General features: G+C 37.1%; 1 protein-coding gene across 1 annotated transcript in view; it reads left to right on the forward strand.

The window, feature by feature from the left end:
- Positions 1-20,484, forward strand: part of PRKCE (protein kinase C epsilon) — a 301,961-nt gene that overhangs the window by 167,578 nt on the left and 113,899 nt on the right. The window contains exons 3-4 of the mRNA XM_013943872.2: positions 18,901-19,060; positions 20,238-20,272. Coding sequence (XP_013799326.1) covers positions 18,901-19,060; positions 20,238-20,272 — 195 coding nt within the window. The remainder of the gene's footprint in view (positions 1-18,900; positions 19,061-20,237; positions 20,273-20,484) is intronic.

A 20,484-nucleotide genomic window follows, 5' to 3' on the forward strand; every position in this document is an offset into this window, starting at 1 on the left:
GCTGGGAAGGAAATTTTGAGGAGAGACCACTGAACTAGCATGCCATGAACCCATGCGGCAGGTCTTCTCCTTGGCCATGGGCAAGTCATCTAATGTTTCTGTGCCTCTTAGGGAGAGCACTGACATGTACCTGTAAAAAAATGCTGTATCAGAGATAATGTGACTACTGCTTACATTCACACACACTCTCTGCTTTTACTGCATTTGTAAACCCTGTTAGACTGGATGGCAAGTAGAATCTGAGGGCAAGGCAGTATACTCTAATTATGTTTTTTCATCTATTCATGACATATGAATATTAATATATTCATGGGCTAAATTCTGGGTTAGCCAGTTGGCTTTTGTGTATGGATTTATTAAGAGCAATCATTGACTATTTCTTTAATAGTTGTTTGTTTTGATGTTATCAGCATCACTTTTATGTTATTCTAAAATTAAAAAATATTATTTTGTTTCATTTATGTATCTATTTTTTATAATTTTACCTATCACAGATTCATTTACTTAACAGACTATATTCATAAAGTTTGAGCTGCCACAGTCACTGAGATTAGTGCATGGAAGATAAAAAAAAAAAAAAAATCCTTGAAAGATGTCATATATTAGACAAAAACAGTCACGTCAATTCCAGCTATTGTTCCTTTGAAATCCAGGGGTGGGGGGAAAGAGAATGAGTATTTGACAGAGTGTTAGAAGAAAATTGATCATAGGAGAAATGCCATTCTTCAAGAGTTAGACCTAAAGGAAAGGAAGAACAGCACCATTACATGTTTAAAAAAAAAAAAAAAAAAAAAAAAAAAATAGCAAGTGAGTAATTATTAGCCTAGTCTAATATAATGTGTTATTTCACATTACCTATAAGGAAAATTTCTATTTTAATTTTTTTAAGAAGTCTCACACTTGCTGAGAGATTTTTTCTTTAATTTTCTTTTATTTTACATGTTCAAAATAAGATTCTTTCTGCATGAGTTTACAGCACTATAATTCAAAACTCCAGGCAGTTTATCAGAGATGGTTCCTGATCAGGACCATTATATTTTAGCATGTGCACAATTTCTGCCTGAGTGGAGAACAATGGTTTTTAGAGGTAGTACTCCTTAAAGAGATGAATTGTAGGCTGAAATAGTTCATATTGTGGAACCAATGATAGAATATCATGTTAAAAAGGGTAATTTTTCAGCAGTATCTCAGCAGATATTTGTAGGCATTCATCTTCATACCGCATGTGTATCCAGACTGATTGTGTTCTGAAATCAGCACGAAGTTACACATTGGTGGGAACACTGTGCTTCAGAACAGAGCTATAGGTTTTCATTGGTGTGAAGCCAAGTGTTCCCTTGTATCTCATAATTGCCCCAATAGTTTAAAAATTTGTAGGTGTCCATGTTAGTTTATTATGCTAGTTTCATGTTCAAGAAAGCTTGATCAAGAAAGTACTTCTGGTGCACTTGTAGAGCCTCTTTCATTTCTGATGATGGACAAGAATGATTTGCTTATCTCTGTGTATTCAACGTGACCAATGTTAAACTGAGATCTTACCGCTTTTAATTTGTGATGCAGCCTTCTACACCTCTCTAGACCAACTACAAACCATTTTCATCCAACCCACAGCTCTAGCATAAGGAGCATAACATTCAAAATGACCTTTGTTAAACTGAGATTGATTTTTTGCCCTTAATTTCCAGGAATACTTTCTATCCTGTTTTCCTTGTTTCTGGCAAAGATAAATGCAATGCAAGGAGCATATTTTAATGATTTTGTATCTTTTTTTCTATCTAGGAGACAAGTGTAGTTTGTGTTGCCTGCTGGGATAGAAGCTGGAATAATTATTTTAAATAAGTTTCAGTGCTGCTAATAATAATGCTAATGCTTGCTCAGAGGAATGCTTTCTTCCCCCTAATGTTCTGTGTGGGCTGGCTGAAAATCAGTTAGCTACATCTGATTTTCTTGGGCAGTTTCTGTGACTTTTTTTCCATCATGGAGTGAGATTTATTTTATGTATGGATGAGATCCATGTATGTAGGAGAAAAAGCAAACCGATTCTGAAATACACACATGGAGTTTATAAATATGGCCAGCTATTCTGAATACCTCAGGTTTTGAATATAGAATTTAAGGCATGTTTAATGTAGCTGAGGTCAGACAGTTTCACTACACCTTGTAAAGCCAGTACTTTCTAGCACAAGTTTAGTGTGATGTACCCCAAAACAGAGGAGCACAGAATCCCTAATCGCATTTGACTGGTTTGGATTCACTGCGTAATATTAGATTTTTAAATGCATGAGTGTTCCAAGTAAACTAAAAAGAAAGGTTTGTTTTCATGTGTTGGATATGAAGTTATTGTGAGCTTTGTCACATCATCAGGACAAATAGTGAAGAGTCACTTTAGGTGATTTTTGGAGTACTAGAAGTCAGAAATGGTGTGTTTTCTCACCTGTCTTTAGAATTTTTTTCTTTGCTGTTCAGATCTCTTGGCTGCTATTTCTTGGTTGTGGAATAAGGAAAAAGGCAGACTATAAATATGGCTTTGTTTAATCTAGATTACCTCAAAGAATTGTTTTTTTCCATCTTTATTATTATGACACTTTATTATTATGACACTTTTTTTATTTGGCTACTGGCATGCTAATAACAAAGGTAATATTTTATTAAAGAAAAGGAGTTCAAAGTACTTTTTTCTACATGTAAGAATATACTCATTTTTTGATAAATATTTTACTATAGGAAAAGTTTTCATTGGAGACATTGGCTTTTACCTATGTAACTTCTGATAATAGAATCACTTTCTATTCTGGGTGAAACTCTTCTTTTTAGGGAGTTCTTTGCCTCATTGTTAACAAGGAAGCTAATTTTTTTCTGAATTGAAATGATTGTAAAAAATTAATTCATGAATGCTGTAATGTCTCATTTGGGTAATTAAGTCAGAGGCTCCAGCTATAGAGCTGTCAAAAAAGGGGGAGTTTCTGTTTAGAAGTCCATTTTCTAAAGACAAATTGTGTTAAAGGGATTTTTTCAAGGAACTTCTGACACTTTCTTAGGTAATTCACACTTAGAGAAAGTAAGTGAGAAATCAAAATCTGTCTGAAGCCAACTTGGAAATTCTGCCATATGTCTTAATTTTCTTGAGATTATACAAGTAAAAAAAAAAAAAAAAAAAATCCAGCCTCCAGCTTTCAACTGCCACATCCTTCAACCAGACAGTTCTGGGATCTGCTAAATCAAATCTCCATACACCACACTTCCCAACTTGTGAACTGATAGGTGATACAGCTTCCGGTGGTGGTATTTAAGTTTACCATGGGAACAGCTAAGTTGGTGACAGCAGCAATAAGGAGTCACTGAATATATTTTATTTAACTTATGACCAGCTGACTTTCACATCCTTATTCAGCAACCTGATAAGGCCAAGTTAAAATGAATTATATAGTGTTTGAATTTGAGCAGAGGTGCTTGGGAAAACAGAGAAGACAGAAAGAGTTTGAGTTTCTAGGCTGTGACTTGAGTATGCTTTTAAGGAAAGTTATTTTAATAGTGTCTGCTACCTCTTGACCTCTTATTAAACAAAACATTAAATAGAATTAAGTTTTAGAGTTTAATATTTTATAATTGCTGAAATACTTTGTATCCTTACACTTTGGACATAAAAAAGATACCTTGATTGTCTATCTCTACTGTAAGTAGTCTGAGCCAAATTCTGCTTGGTTTTATATGTGTATCTCCACTCTCTGGAATAACTGTAGGGTTGTAACCAATGATAGATTTTATTCTATTATGAGTACATATTAAGATTAGTGGTCCTTCATCCTGCAGGCACCTCCCTTGTCACCCCCTTGTTTCTCCATGTATTTGGCTTAGGCCTCACTTTCCTTGCTTCGTAGGAAGGATTCCAGGTAGGTTTGTGTTGTCAGTGTCATTAGAACTTGCTTTTCTTTCTGCAGTAGTTAAAATAAATGGTGGTACTGGTGATGTAGAAGGCAGGTCAGTGTCTAATGGAAAACAGCTAAACAGAACACTAGAATAATAAGAAAAAAATTAAATCACCGATAATTCCAAGAATTGTGTTGTCTCCATTTTTATTGTCTGATTTAGTTTCTGCCTCTCTGGAATAAATAGGGAGAAAGTTGTTTGGATCCTGAAGTGGTATTTGATTATCACATTTGTGCTAGAGAAAAGACAAAAAAGATTTCAGTATTTTTCTCTGTGCTCCACTTTCAGCTACAGTATACAGATGCACAGCCCAGAGTTTAACAAATATTTTTCTTGGAAGGCATACAGTTGTAAGAAATGTTAGAAGCAGAATTTCTCCCACACACATAGATTAATTCTTTTATTGAGTCTTCACATATATTTTGAAAGTCAGCTTCTAGTGAATGCTGTGGGGATTCACTAGTACTGAGCTATTTTAAGTATTAAAAAGTAACAAATGGTGATAAGATTTGCTGAAGCAGAAAAAATCAGTTAGCTTAGAGTAATATAATAGAATATGGTATGTAACTGTCTTAAGTGTCTTAATCTTGCAAAGCTATTTTTCTCTACCTGTTCTTCTTCATAAATATAGTTTTTCAGTGTAGTCTGCATAAATGTAGCATTAAATATCACATATCTGGGGGAAAAAAAACAATAGCCAGGGTCAACCAATATCTATTTTTTGAAGTTAGTTGCATTAAATGAACTTGATTGACCTAGTATCTTTGGGAAAACGTTAGTGAATCTAAACCTAAATCTTCTTTACACATGAGAATAACCATTCTCTTAGAGCAGTCCAAGACAAATGTCTAGATTCCTGTGGAAAAAATATAGATCTTGAGTACTTTTCTCTAGCTCTCTCTTATACATATATATATATAAAATAAAATCTGCTAGTTCATTTTACAGAACAATTATTTGTAAGGAGAGTTAACTTTTCCTTAGATCAGATGAATAGAAAGGAAAGCAATTTGCTGATTGCCAATAATCCTAAACTCAGATTGTCCCTGGAGGTTAATCCATTGATTAGCATGAGCTGCATTGCTCACAATTTCTCCTACAATGAGCAAAAGGAGTATTCTCTGTGTTCTCTTCCATCGTCCTTGGGTGTGCTTTCATTTCTCCTTGCCTTTTCATTGATGTCCTGTTTTTCACTGGGTCTCTTTCTCCAAAGTGAAAGGATTAAAACTATGTCTGACATTTTGGTCTCCTCTTTTTTTTTTCCCCCTCAATTCCCACAGTAAGGCATCTCATCGTCCAACATCCCACCCTTCCCACTTGCCGGCTGCTTCAATCAGTAAGTTCTTAAGCATTCTTGAATATTACATCAACTTTACAGAACTATGAAAAACAAAATACATCTCAATCAACACATCTGTTGCCTCTTCAAAGTCCATTTGCCAATTCTTTTCCTCTGGGAGTTTACTTTCATTAGAGACATAAACTGCCATAGGTCAGAAAAAAAGGCTCATGTCCCATAGATTACTTCAAGCAGCTGATACTTTAAAACTTTACTGAAATTCTGACTCAGTTGGAATTTAATTATTCAATTAGATATCTTTTCATTAGCCAGAAGCACTTTTCATTTTATATGAAAGCTTGGACAAAATGCTCACCAAATTACTGAGAATATGAAAGACACTGAAATTCCTGCCTTTCCAAAGGCTGGAGAATACAGAGTAACGGAATATGTGAACACTGGAGGTAGGAAGTTTGGAATATCAAGGAGATAGAAAAAGTTGGCAACAAACAAGTTTTTGTAACCCATGTCTAAAACAGCATCTTAACTTCTACTGCTGTGTCTTTGTTGTAGGGTAAGACACACACTTTGACCAACCCCATACTGATTTGAAATCGTGTATCCAGTGTACAGAGAAAAGTGAGATTTTCAGTAATAAAGATTCAGGGTGGTGGGGGGTTCCCCTTAGGGCTTTTTTTTGCTTTTCAGTCTTCAGGTGCATTTGTGTCACATTTTTTAAGCTTTTTCCCATAGCCTGAGGGCTGGATACATGCTGCTTTGTTTAACCAGAGGTGAGAGTTTCCGCTAGCACAGTTTACAGAACACCAAATACCTCAAAACTTTGCAGGCAGGCATAAGAAAGAGGAGAGCGATTTCTTTACTGTTCGTTTGTCTGAAGAGCTGCAACAAGAAAAGTCAATGGTACGTTTAGAAGGGGCAACCTAATATTAGCAGTTAGAGCAGAGGATGGAGCTGGGAGCAAATGAATGGTAGGCACCAAATTGCTTGTACAGAAGGAGTATGAGTAAACTCTCTTGGCTTGTCATATTGCTCTTTGTATAGTGCTCATACAGTAAAATAACCTATATATTGAAATCCAAAAGCAAATAAGAAATCTTAGAACTTCCCTTATTTAGCTTTGTTATTGAGAAATAACATGTCTTGTTCTGCCAATGATAGGTCATGAGGGCCCACCATGTAAAAACCTATTTAACACATTCGGGCTCTGCTGACAATTTGGAAGTTCATCATTTGCAGTTACCTCATGATGCTGTGCCCATAAGCCCTGCAGGGAAAAAGAACACATTGTTTAGCATGTTTCTATTTTTACAGTGTAAGAGATGCTAAGACTTAAAATCTAGCAGGGCAGTTAAGTATGTGCTTTAAATATTGGAGGTTTTCCATTGAAATCCATGGTCCAGTGAATATACTCTTTCATATAGTCATATGCAGAAGTGCTTTGCTAAATGGGTGTTTTAAGGTAGTATGCTGATAATAAATTGTATGAGTACTTCAGGATTTACATAACATAACAATTATTGTTCTCTGAATGGAAATTAGGAATTATATATTTTATATTGAAAGACATAAATGGGTGAGTCGCTTTAATAGTACTGCTCATTTGAGTCAGAGACTTCCTTAATTAAGCTTTCTTTGGGGGTGGGGGGAGTATCAGAGTAAGACAACTTCCTGCCGTGTTTGTAAGGAAGTCAATGAAAAGAGGGAATGAGTTCTTTTGCTGTCGATTTTTGCCTATTACAAAGGATTGCAAGAATTGTCCACGCAAGAAACGGACAAGATGAGGATGCTGGTAGAGGGCGACATCCCCCAGGCATGAGTGTCAGAATATGACCCCTACTAAAAGGTGTAAAACTGAAACAGCAACAGCATGTTGAAACACTGGTAGAAGCATGTTATAGGTTACATATTGGGCCAAAAGGAAAAAAGTGATAACAAATAGTATTTATTGGTGGCAGCTCTCTTGGAGAATAATCCTTTCTAAGGTGACGAGTAACACTAATATCTCTATTGTTTTATTCAGTGCAACAGTAGAGCTGGGAGAAGCAAAAAGTCCAAAGGATGATTACCCTTTGGACTAAAGGACCAAAGGACAACTCCTGCCCCCCTCCCGCCCTCCAAGAAAAGAAAAAGTCCTGTACAGTTCAAATGAGGACCTGCTCTTTTACCCTTTGGGTGCTCTGCAGGCTTGGCTGCGGAGCGAAGGTATTTGTTAATACCATGTGTTGCTAGCCTCCAGAACCAATTTATAAAAGATAAAAGTGAAATGACAGAAGAAACATGCTTAAACTGCATATGGTTATATTAGAAATGCTGTCTTGCTTTCTGTCCAGCTGACTGCATGTCAGCCACGCAGTTCGCTTGGTGCAGACCCGGTGCCTTGGGGTGCCATGATGGAACTTTGGTCAGAGCACATTTCAGTGCTACCCTGATCCCCCAGGTGCTTCTCTGGGGTACCCAAAGTTAACAGATGGGCTTCCTGGCCACATGAAGAGCTGGCATGGTAGCCTTTAGACAGGAGTGTTGTTGCTTGTGCTAACCCGGTAATTGTTTCTGACATGTATCAAGATATCCAAGTGCATTCTCTAACTCCAAAAATGACCAAGAATGTGGCTCAAGAACAAATCTTTAATTGAGGAAATAATTGAAACAGTGGCTACATACTGTCTCTATGATCAACCCAAAGTTTTAATTTGCTTTGGGAAACAGAGCTTTTCAAGTTATTTTGAATAAAAAATAATTTCCTGCCCTGTTTTACTGGTGCAAGATGTCTTTCCTGACACTAAATAGTTTGATTGCTAATATTATTATAAATTATTTGCCTGAACAGAACAAGATACTGTACAGTTAGAGTGAGATAAAACAGGTGTGAAGCATCCTGAACTTATTAGTCAAAACAGGGGCTGTGAAGATGATTGTCTCATCTGTTATTCTAATAACAAATCACATTGCTTGGAGTCAAATCTTATTCTGTTTATCAAAACCATTACAGTGTCATCAGTGGGACTGCCTGCATGAAGGTACAAATACTTTGTGTCTCATTACTTGAAGACTGTTGGTGGGAAATAACCCCCAGATTTTTACAGCCTCTTTTTACTTTGGTGAAAAATATTTAAAGAGGGACATTGTAATTATCTGAACATATAAGGAAAAAATCTGTAAATAGAATATTAACATATCACTGTCATTCTGCCTGCCCTTGAAACTCCCTCTGGCCTTCCTGACAATTTTTGAGCAAAGAATTCAGGGTTCAGTGCTTTTAAATTTACTGCAAATTTAGTCATGCTAATGGAAAGAATCCTTACTGCTTGTGATAAAGGAGGTGCTGTGCTGTCTTTTCTGGCTTTCGCAGTTGTTGGATGGGGCCCTGCCTGATACTCTTTTGAATCAAAAGCAGTTCTACAGTGGACTCACTCTGCCCTATTGAGGATACAAGCTTCAGATTTCTTTAATAAGACTGGAGGGTAATTTCTCATTTATCCTTTAATCTCCTAAAATTGTGTTTATGATCAGTTAGATTGATCTTATCTTTACCTCCAAAACTCCACAGAGCATTAACAGCAAAATTAAAATATTTACATCTAGTTTCATTATTAAATTAATTATCCTCTGGAGCTGGAAAAGCAGATCTGAAAAAGCGAAGGTGGAAAAGCAGATTGCTTTGTTTTGCAGAGTGGCAGGTTTTAGGACTTGATAATGAAACAGGATCATTCTAACTCTTAGGTCATGTTTTTTCTTACCAAACAATTTAAAAGAGAACTCTTCAAAACTTGGAAAATTAGTTAATATTTTTAAACAACAAATGTGGAAAAATCAAAAAAAAAAAAACAGAAAGAATCACTTCTCCGAGGTGACCTTATGCTGAAGTTTGTCTTCTCTTGTCTTCACGTCTGCAATGGTGACACACCTCAGAATAGCGTTTATCTAAAGAAGATTTCATTTTCACTGTGAAATACTCTGAAATCTGAGTATGCGTGACATTTATCATAGGCTTGAGCTTCATGGGAGTGTAGGCATAATAAAAGACTGTTTTGAAAGCTAACTTTTCTGACCTGTGTAGATTATACACCATGGGTGTTTGTCCTTAATGCGTTTACATGAAATTCTAAGATTTACTATGGAGATTCTAGTGCAAGTGAGCTTTTGTATGTGCATTTCTAAACTCAGATGAAAACAAGCTGTCACTATCCGGAAGGTGACCTCGAAATGAGATCAACAAGATGAACTATGAGATTTAGTAGCATAAAGAAAGGAAGTGGTTTTCATCCCCTTTTTTACCTTCATATATTGGGGGGGTTGCAGCTACCATGTGACTGCAGTATCCACAGGAATAGCTCACAGCAACTTCTGTCTTGCTGTGGCCTGAGAAGTACTCATAATTTTTACAGTGCTCTTTTGTGTGACTTCTTGCTGCGTCTGTGGCCATCCCCAGCCTGGTCTTTTGCATGTGGTGTACAACAGGATAACAGTCCCTGGCCTGGCTAGAGATACTTCAGTAGTTCCTGTGCTTGAGAAAACTTGCTTTTTCAGATTACCATTCGCTTATCTGGCATAACTTGCTGCAAAAGGATTTAGGTTGGATATTAGCAAAACAAGCTGCCTGCCAGGGTAGTGAAATAAGATACACGAGTGTTTTGTGGAATTTCCCTCACTGGAGATTTTCAAGAACAGCCAGGCAAATGCTAGCTGGGTTTGACTGAAGCACATGAGACCCTTCCCCACTGCAGGAGGCTGGACTAGGGCATCTCCTAGGTGCCTTACACTTACATTTCTGTTATTCTATGGTAAAGGAACAAAGCCAGAGTTGAAAAAATATTTGAGAAACAACATTTCTGAAAGACTAGAAATCCCAGTCATACAAATTTCTGTTTCATCACCCTCTACAGAGCTTTTGCAACTATTAGGAAAATAGTGCTGAACTTCTCTGATCTGTCACAAACGTGCTTAAAATACTATCATTTGGGATCTGTCTGGTTTAATCGTTACGTCTGGGAAAAGGGCTCTGCACCGAAATTCTCACAACGCGTGTTTTTAGCATCACGGCACTGTTTCCTTTCCAGGAACTGACAAAGTGTAGCGGCTCAGGTGTTGGCCCCGCACATACTGCCATAGCCTGGAGCTCTGTTAAAATAAACATTCATGTGTACACCGCTTGGAAAGATTATCTTCCACAGCAGCCTTGATCATGGTATGTTTGTCACACTTTCCATCTGTCCTTGAAGACAGCTGAAGGACAGTCAGTGTGAGCACGTGTCACCGCCATGTCTACTGCCCAAGTGTTTGTGCATGCCCTGAAGGGCACACCACTGCAGCCTGGAGGCCACGTGTGCAGGCTTGCAGCCCTGAGGACAGCTTTTGCTCTGCTCACAACATACTGCATAGTCACAGCGGCTGAGCACTAGCTCAGGCATCTACCTATACTACATCTCCCAGAGCCTTATTTTGTATGCCCCAGACCAAGTTTGGTCCTTGAGGGGCTTGAAGAATAGCTTACGCATTCAAAAGATTGTCTACTATTGTAGCTATAGTAATTAGTTGGCTTAATAAGGACTAGTACACCTTACTGCAAATTTTGTTTTGCCTATGAGCACTAACACTATGAATGCTACCATCAGACTACTAACACTGCTCATCACTAATGCCTTAACACTAACACTAACTGAATTCCAGTGCCACAAACAAAATTCATTTTCTTCCCATGTACATGTATCAGGTCAAATTATAGCACAAAAACTAAGTTTTACATTACTTCTTGATTAGACCCTATTACATTCACTGGAGTAAGATACCTCTCCTGAATAATAGCATTAGTATTTAGTATATGCAGAATGCATTTCCACCTCTCTGATTTCAGTTGCAGATTTATTGACATAAGGGCATTGTGTTTAGAGACAGGCTCTTTGTTCCTCCTGAAGGATAATACTGGAAGACTGAAATAACCTTAGTTAGCACTGTTTTTTTTCTCTCCTACAGTCTCCTTTCAAACTGAAAACACTCTGTCTTTAGGAGAAAGTCTTGGAAGTTAAAATTTGGTCTTAAAATTCTTGAGATGTGAAATGGACTTTTCAGAAAACCTGTTGTGTAGCAATAACTTCCCTGTGGTATTTCTAGCAATTTAACTTCTTTTGCCAAATGGAGTGTAATGTGAAAATTGTAGTTAAAAAATCTTATTTCAGGCATGCCATGTTTCTTAAAAATCATACTTCTACCTAACATGTTTTGTTTCCTATTGCTATAATTAATGTTAAATACCACCAGTGAAGAAATTGGGAGGGAGTAGGAGGAATCTGTCTCTAATTTGCTTACTTTATGGATTTGACAGCTATTTATGTATCAGAATTTCTACATCCACCTCTAGGTTCAGATCAGCACCCTCGTCATTCCTGTGAGTCTCAAAGAGCCCCCTCCCACACACACCCAGAATTAGCAGGGCACTGAAAAACAGATGTAATAGCTAATACTTATATCTATCCCCTACCAGTTGTCTAATTAACAGTTCCTTTAAAACAGATATCTCTTCATTAAATATTAGACCTATTAAAGCATGTCATGTGATCATCTGATAAAGTACATGTGTAATTCTATGTTGTTAATACCGTAACCTTGTGTAAGTTGTTGTCGCGGTATTGTGCAGATGGACTGTGGCAAGGTGTTGGGCTCATCTTGAAGGCTTTCTTGAGGGAAGTCTCAAAGTCATTTGAAGGGGAATTTTGTTCAAGAAAGCATGGGACCTAATATCCCCCCCGGCCTCTGATTCAGCAGAGGAGGTGGGGCACAGCTGTGCCAGCGGTGTCCCTTTAGGTACCCAATGCCACGGTTTCAACACCAGCTCCAAACTGTTGCCAGCTGACAAGGTCGGAAAAACTCGGAAAACTAAATTAGACTTCTCCATGTGCTGAAAGTGCCATGGGACCTTTGATATCTGTGAGGCATTTTGGTACTTTTCTGCTTTACGTTTTCCCTCATTAACTGCTTCAGCTGTGTCTTCATTTGCCAGGATGGGTGGGGGTTACTGTTGTCTATGCAGCTTTGAGTGAGCTAATGAGAACATTCTAGATAATAATTATTTAAGTGTGTAGAGAAGATTGAGCCAACTGTAAATAATCACTGAGTATAAGGCAGTTGAGAATTGCTTTATATTTTTTTTAAAAAGAAAAGTAAACCAAACCCAGAAACAGAAAGGCATACCTGTCACAACCCAAATCACTTTGTATCTGTTCACATGTTGAGGGAAGCCTTTAAATGCATATAGGCAGAATCTCGCTTTTAGACAGAATTTAAGCAAAGGTTTTAAAGATAAGCGTGTGTTTGAATAAAAATGAATTTGAGTCTGAGCCCATGCTAGAAAGTCATCCACGGTATTTGGGCATTATATCTTTTAAAAAGCAACGTATGATTCAGTGCATTCAGTAAATGGCTCCTGTTAATAGATATGCCTTGTCAAGATGCCTGTCTCTCCTAAAATTCTCCTATTCTGTGATCATTCTTTAATTTCTTTAGTAACACTCGTCATCTTTGTTTTCTTTAGCAACAATGTAAAGCTACCTAAGGACCTGGTCCTTCTCCTATTAAACAAGAAATTTTCTATCAGATTTCCAAAAGAAAGCAGGTTTAAGATAGAGCAAGAAAAATCTTTGTTGAAGAAATAAAGTGGGAATATTGTACTTTCATGAAAGCTGCATGCTCTTTCTATGATTATGGTAGACTGTCCAATTAATTTCTGTGTGCAACAGGAAATGCCTTGCAGCTTTATGAGATTATACTGTAGCATTTACCTTACTATTTTTTATCTTAAAGTTATGAGATTGGTTTGTTGCAGGTGTTCCTACTAAGCAAGACTTTTAAAAGAAATGGAGACTGAAACGTAAAGGTATGGTGGAGGGGGATGAGTTTTTTGTCTTTAAAGAAGATTAAACCCTTAAAGGCAAAATTCTGTGTTTCTGCCTGGAGAAGCCTTGATGACGGTATATGTGCTCCTATTGTAGAGGCCCAAAATAGAGTTCCGGCATAATCCCAAGAGACCTAATTTTGATGCATAATGATCTGGTTACACTCAATCCTGAGATCTGCCGAGTCCTGGATATTGTGCCTGGCTCTGCCTCCCGTTTCCAGTGTAACTTCAGGCAAATTGCCTCTCATGCCTCAATATCCTTCCTCATCTGTGAAATGTCAATAATAACATAGTCTTATTTGAACAGGATGTTTATAATGTGCAGTTTGGCCATTGTGCAGTGCTAAAACAAAGGCTCTGTATCAGTACATACATACTGATTGAAGTGGTCATGTTTTAAATATTATGATACAAAAACTCTTAATTTTAATCTTCAGCAATAAAACATCTGTAGGATCATTGTTCCTTTGCATTTATTGTTCAGTTATGCTCTATTGTAATCATGACGGGTTGGTGTTAAACCAGCTGTTTTTTCTGGACTGTTGCTTGTATTTATGGATGACAGTAATTTGAAGACACCCAAGAGATGCACAGACTGAAAAGCGCTTAGTTTGTCCCAGAAGTCTGTGGAAACGTTACTGTTCTGTTACGTGTGTTATATGCTAGCTATAGATGTTATTAGCGTTACCACTAGAGATGGCCTATAGTTTGGCATTGGTGGTGCAGTAGCCATCTAACTGAAGCTTACAGTTTTTTTTCCCCTGCAAACGCTCTGTGCAGTGCAATGCAAGTGCCCAGTGCATTTGCTTTTAGAAGTTGGCATTCTGAACGAGAGCAGCAATGCCGAAAAACTTCTCTGTATGCTTAACAGCTCTCTCCTTTTCTGCAATATTTTTCCACTTACTCCTTTTTATTGTCAGAATTTTGTAAGTGCTTGAAATATAGAGGATGAGGAATATAAATGGCACATTTTACTACCCAAGATAGTTGCAATTAGTGCTCCACACTAAACCTTTTCAATTTATGCTGAAACTGTTTTAGTATGAAACAAGACCTCACAGATTATAGAGCTTTTGTTGTTCAGTGACTGGGGTTTTTATCCCCCCAAGCTTGCTCCCTTTGAGGGTTATGGAATATTCTGTGTTACTTTGTATCTTTAAAGTTATAATTTATAAAATGTGCTGAACAGATATTACATAGTTAACAGTGTTAAATGTAGTTCCAGGCAGTTCATTTAAACACACAAGTACTTACAAATTTCCTTAAATTTTGCATTCCAAATACTTCTATTGACCTTTGTAATACTTCTCTAAGTGCTTGAAGCTAAGCCTGAAAGTCTTCAGGATTGTGACTTATGAAATTGTAGATAATATGTTTGCATGTACATGTGAGTCTGTAAAAATAATTATATGCTATTGTTTTCCGGATAACTCAGAGTTACTCTTGGTTTTAATGAAAAGAAGTAATGGCATTATTCAAGAGGTTTTGTAGAGAAATAAGTTGTAAATTTGGCAGTTCTCGAGTACCACCAAACTCAGTACACTCAACTGACAGTATTCACCATAAACACTCTGAAGTTATCATGAGCACTTTTTATTCCTTCTTTTGAAAATGATGCATTAAAGAAAGATAAACTAATAATATAAAGGATTGAAGGACTTAAAATGAAAACAGGGAACTGAATGTACTTTGCATAAAGAAACAGCTTTTACTGAGGGAACGGTAAACCCTCTGTGACTATATAGCAGAAATACTGTGAGCAGAGATTACTGTTTATGTTGGAACTTGCTTATAGACTGGCTATGACAAATTCATTTGATTTTAATTTGAACTCCTCTGCTAAGAATAGAAATGTCAGTGTGGGCAGTATACTGTGTCTTAATGGTATTTTTTAGAATCCATCATATACCAGTGTAGGACTTTTTCTTTTTAAAATATATTTAAAATGCCAGTTTTGCTTGGGATGCTAAAATTTTCCAAAGCACATCTTGAAAATACTGGTTGACTGTATCACACAAATGTTTGGGGTTTTCCCAACTACTCTGATGAGGTCTAGTAATCTTTACTTTCCTGGCTGTGAACAGGAAAACTTTGGGGAGGGCATTGTAGCTCATTATCTAAGTAGATGTTGTGAGATAGTTAAATGAATGTCTTTAGTGTGGCAGTTCAGTATGAGGTAAATGGAGATGTACTGGGCTTAATTTAAAGGAGCGACTATCGTTAGCGCTTATTGAAATGGGTGGTTCGCAGCACTGAGGACGAGCGGGCAGGTGCTAAAGGCAGGTGTGATCACCCAGTACTGTGTCGCCTGGTAGAGCGACTGCCCGATCTGTGTCTGTGGCGCAGAGCGTCTTTGCAAGTCACGCGGAACCGTAGCATGTCTTGCACGAGCGGCGCAGAATAGCTTGCGTTTTATGTTTCTGCTGGGTAATAGCAAGCTAGCCGTGGGAGCGTGAAGCTCCTGGGTGAATTCATTTTTCTTGTGACTGTTTGACGAAAGGCTGGTGTCCGGTAATGCCAGCTACTGCTACAGCCCCCCCAAACAGATACTGCTGCTGCCTGCTGAGGGACGGGCTTGGCGTGGGCGGCAGTGAGACGCATGGTGGAGGCCGAGGCGCTGCTGCCCAGTGGCTGCATCCCAGGCTGGACACACGGTTCATCTGTGCAGTTCTTCGCTACAGCAAAAGGCGCTGCTCTGCTTACGGCCACATGGTTGTCTTTGGCGATCAATACAGAGCAGCAGACGAACGGGAAGGACAGTCTGGGGGACTGTCTAGGGACTTTCAGGTTCATTCAGGAAAGCTGCATTTGCCCAAGCTGTTGGAGCAGCCTTTGCACACACATGGATGCAGTTTGTGGGGAAATGACATGGATAATCCAGAGCTGCCATTGAATCTGAGAATTTCAGGATCTGTACATTGCTCGCATCCGTTTTCAAGTCAGAGCAGATGCGTTTCCACAGTGTTTGTATTTCTGAAAAAAAGCAGTTTTGTTATTTTGTTTTAGGTATAAATATTGTAATTGAAAAATGTAATTTGATGGAAGTATTAAATGTAGATCTTAATATTATTAAATGTAGATCTTAAAATAATGAAGTAAAATTATTTTTAAGACATTTTTGCTAAGAAAGTAATGTCATGGAATTCTGTTCCTGTAGCCAAAATAAGAGGAATATTTTTCATCTGCTTTGTAAAATTACAGAGGCTTTATCTGTGAAGAGTTATGCTTAAGAGGAAAAAGGAAGAAATCAAAAAATGAAAAAAGCAATATTGTAGACTGATTATCATATCAACTGTGAACTGCACACTGTCAGAACATCGTGTTCTTTTTGTATAAGCAGATAACTTCTTGTGAAAACTTTCCAGGAGAGTGGTATTTTAACATTAACTTTCTCACATGCAGGCTGCATACTTTAGCAAATTCTGAAATCTGGATGATAACCAAAAGAACAGTGGTAATACTTACATATTACAGAGGGAATTTTTTCCTATTAAGAAAAAAAAAAAAGATTTCCAGCAGCTTTGTGATGTCAATAAATCATTCAAAAGCTGGGAATCGGAGTCTTTGATAAGATTTCCAACTGCTTGCTGTCCATTCTCTGTGAAAGACAATCTTTCTCCAGCAGGGCCAAGTTATAATTAGATTTTGGTTTATTATTTCATGCATAAAAATAAATATAATTGATACGTATTTGTTATTTCTTATCTCTTTCCTTGAAGGGAAGGTTAGGACCTTTAGTTTTTGGTTGTTCTTCGACATAGGTAAAAGAGGTAGCTTTGTGTAAATCAATGTTTATTCACCTAGAATACAAATGTAATTCCATTCTGGCCATCCCACAGATGTGTCTTGGTGAAATCTCATTCTGAGTATAATGTTTTTGCAAGATGCTAATGTGTCAGTAGCATGGGCTTTTTGGTGTTTAAATGACTGTGATGGTGTCATGGTTTTTAGCCCTTGCTGTGCAGTGAAAGAAATTGGTCTCTGTTCATGGTTCTGTGCTCTGTATTTTCACGTGTTCTCTGTCCGTTAGCTTAAGACCATTTTCTAGCAACTCCTAAATAAACAAATAACTTGCAAATTTTATGACTCTCAAAAACAGGGGTTGGTTGAATATTTTAAACGAAATTGAGATTACTATAGATTCATAGATTTGAATTGTGCTGACTTCTTTTTTCTTTGCATCATTGTTAACACCGTATTACTGCTTGGAAGAGAACTCGGTGTAAAGAAAAGCTTGCAACAGACCAAATATGACTTTAGCATCACATTAAAAGATATAATGATTCAGAAAAGGTGAAATCCCGAGAATGACAACTATTAAATACTTTTCAAAATGTGATATACATGGAAGTAGTGAGTGCATAGTTTCATTTGGATGTATCTCTGTCCGAAAAGAAAGTCATTCTTGAGAATATATGCATCAGTAAGAGAAGAAATTAGTGTAAGTTGTATTGTATTGATACAAGCACTTGGCCTTAACAAAATATATGTAAAAAGAATGCAATATACATAAATAAAAATACTTTCCCTTGCCAAGTATCTTAGCCGTGGGTCTTCCTATTGTAGTACTAAAGATCACAGAAAGGGATTTTCTGCTGAAAGGATTGGTAAGGATGCTGGGTGGCTTGGGTGAAGGAGGTGGTTTGAGAAAATTTGCCTCTTGCCAAAGATGATTTATGCTTCTAACAGTTTATCCATATTGCCCTTCCATACTTCTGCTGCCAACAAGAATGAGTAAATTCTGGCCTGGAAATTTAGAAGCAAGTTTCAAAGTTCAAAAGGAATAATGGTCTGGCACAAATTTTTGATAGGAATTGGGGGCAAAAATCTTTAAAAGTTTTATACTTTAAAATTTTTAAATAAAGCTAGATGAATCATGAACAGGATTGTATGACATGGTTATCTCTGACATCAGATGACTGGATTTGGGTCTTTTTTAGTTTGCTTGTAAACCTGTCTCTCATTAACAACTGTGTAGTGTTCTTTGTTGCTAATTCCTTCTGAACAGTTGTGTAATGGGTACTGAATTCTGTACAGGTGTTAGTGATACTTCTCAAAATAATGCCTTGGAAAAATGGACCCAGTGCATTCCAGAGGATTTTTTTTTTTTTTAAGTTTTTATTTGGAGATGTACTAACTTAAACTTTTACTTCTTCTACCATTGAATCTCTTAAATACAACTGAGCAGGAATTGGTTAAGAGGAACAACATCGTCCCCTTGAACATTTTGTTGAGAGTGTATTAATACTGAAGTGGAGCACTACAGCCCAAAGCTCAGATACTAATCAGAAATTCTACAAAGTAATCAGTTTTGAATGGAATTTGTGTTCTGCTTGGTACTAAGCTTTCCTATGCTTGTGTCAGCACTTTCTGAGTTTTTTTAGAGGGGTGGAGAGGGAGTGGTCTTCTGAAGATCAAACGAGATGAGAGTCTGAGATCTTTGGAGAATCTAACTATTTAATTACAGTTTAAGAGCTGATTAGTGTGCTTGGCAGTTAAAAAATTAAGAAGACTTCTTCCCAGCTTAGGCTGAATTTAGCGATAAAGGTTTATGATTATTAGAAGTTCCTATCCTATGCAGTGAAAACTCTTGCCCTTTAGTATTTGATGCTGAAAGAGAATAAATTACACCTGAATTAGGGAAGTTTTCTTGCACTGCTAGCTAGAGAGGATTATTTTTATTTTTGGAGAATATAGGATTGTTCATTGCATTTGGGTTATTCAGTATTTGAGTCTGATGCAGTCAGCATTTATTGGTGGTTTTTTTTTTCCCCCTCTGTTTCAGCACCCAAAGACAATGAAGAACGTGTATTCCGAGAACGTATGCGCCCCAGAAAGCGCCAGGGCGCTGTGCGACGCAGAGTACACCAGGTCAATGGACACAAGTTTATGGCCACCTATCTTAGACAACCAACATATTGTTCACATTGCAGAGATTTTATATGGTATGAAGCAACTTTAACTTGGCTTTCTTTTCAGCTGTGAATTGAAGAGTTAATATACCATCCTGTTTTACTGAAGTATAAATGGAACAGAGTACTAGTTCTTTTCCTTTTTATTTTAATATTAAGCTGTCATCGGTTTTGCAAACAATAATAAAAGACTGTCAAACTTTCATTAGGAATGTTATAATTTGCTGTGTTTGTGTTTGTGTTTTTTCCTCTGAGCCACAAAGTTCAATCTCTTCCCGTCTGGTACACACCATAAATTCTAGGTAGACAGCCAGCCTGCTGCCCTGTAGGTGCCCAGGTGTAGCTTTCGACCTAATATTAGACCTTTGCATTTTGCCAAGATGCCTGAATTCTTGTTTAGGCACTTAAGTGTTACCATCTTCTTCCTTGGAAATACCAAGCTCCTATACATCTTACTAAAGTTAATGGAAGATGAGAATATTGGACTTTTAACGATGCAGTTTTTTGGGTGTTAAGTCTACAAGGTCTTTGTTATTGCAATGTATGTCAAGAATTCCCTTTTAGAAATGATTTACATGAATTTTGAATAGACCTGTTTTTCAGGTAGAGAACAGGGGTGGAGGCATTCATTTTTCAGTGATTTCTCAGTAATTTTTTTCATGTTTTCCAAAGTTACCCACAGATACTCTGTTGCACCTTAGTAAATCTAAGTCTGATCTGATCCATAATTATTATTTCCTAAGAGTTTGTAGTAGAGAATCAGTCTTTCTTAATGTGGAACAAGCTGAATGACATTGTACATGAAGTCAACTGCCTTCCTGTAAGAAATGTTTGCAGGTTAGGCTTTAGGCTGGCCAAGATTATCTTGAGTAACAATACTGGCAAATGCAATCTTGCCTCACTTTTCTCTATTTAGATACCAACTTAATGATCATTTTACTAGCTTGTGGCTTCTTTTTTTATTATAGCAAATATGTCTGCACTTCTGAAACCCTTCATGGCCTGTGTCTTCTGACCAGTTACCTCTTAGTAGCTAAAATGTGATTCCTACTTTGAACTGATCTCAGTCAAGGAATGTCCTTATCAGATTTTTGGTTACAATAATATATTCTTTTAAACTTGTGTATGTCCAGTAAAAGGAGGGTAAAAAAATTGTAATTTTTAAATTTGTATATTCTACATTTTCTAAAACACTTTGTTTTATTTTCAGGGGTGTAATAGGCAAACAGGGATACCAGTGTCAAGGTAAGAGGAAAATGTACAGTAGGAGGTTTGACTTTGTATATTATATTATAATATATAAGTAAGGCATTTTATATGTACAAAGACAAGGCTTTAGCACAAGACTGCAGATCTGAACATGTTGATCACACCAAAGATTCGGTCTTTACAATAAGTCGCAATAAGATTTTCAAAACTGTTGGTCTTGGGCAGAATATATGAAGTAGTAGCAAAAT

Source organism: Apteryx mantelli, chromosome 3 (genome assembly GCF_036417845.1).
Source record: "Apteryx mantelli isolate bAptMan1 chromosome 3, bAptMan1.hap1, whole genome shotgun sequence".
NCBI classification, from domain to species: Eukaryota; Metazoa; Chordata; class Aves; order Apterygiformes; family Apterygidae; genus Apteryx; species Apteryx mantelli.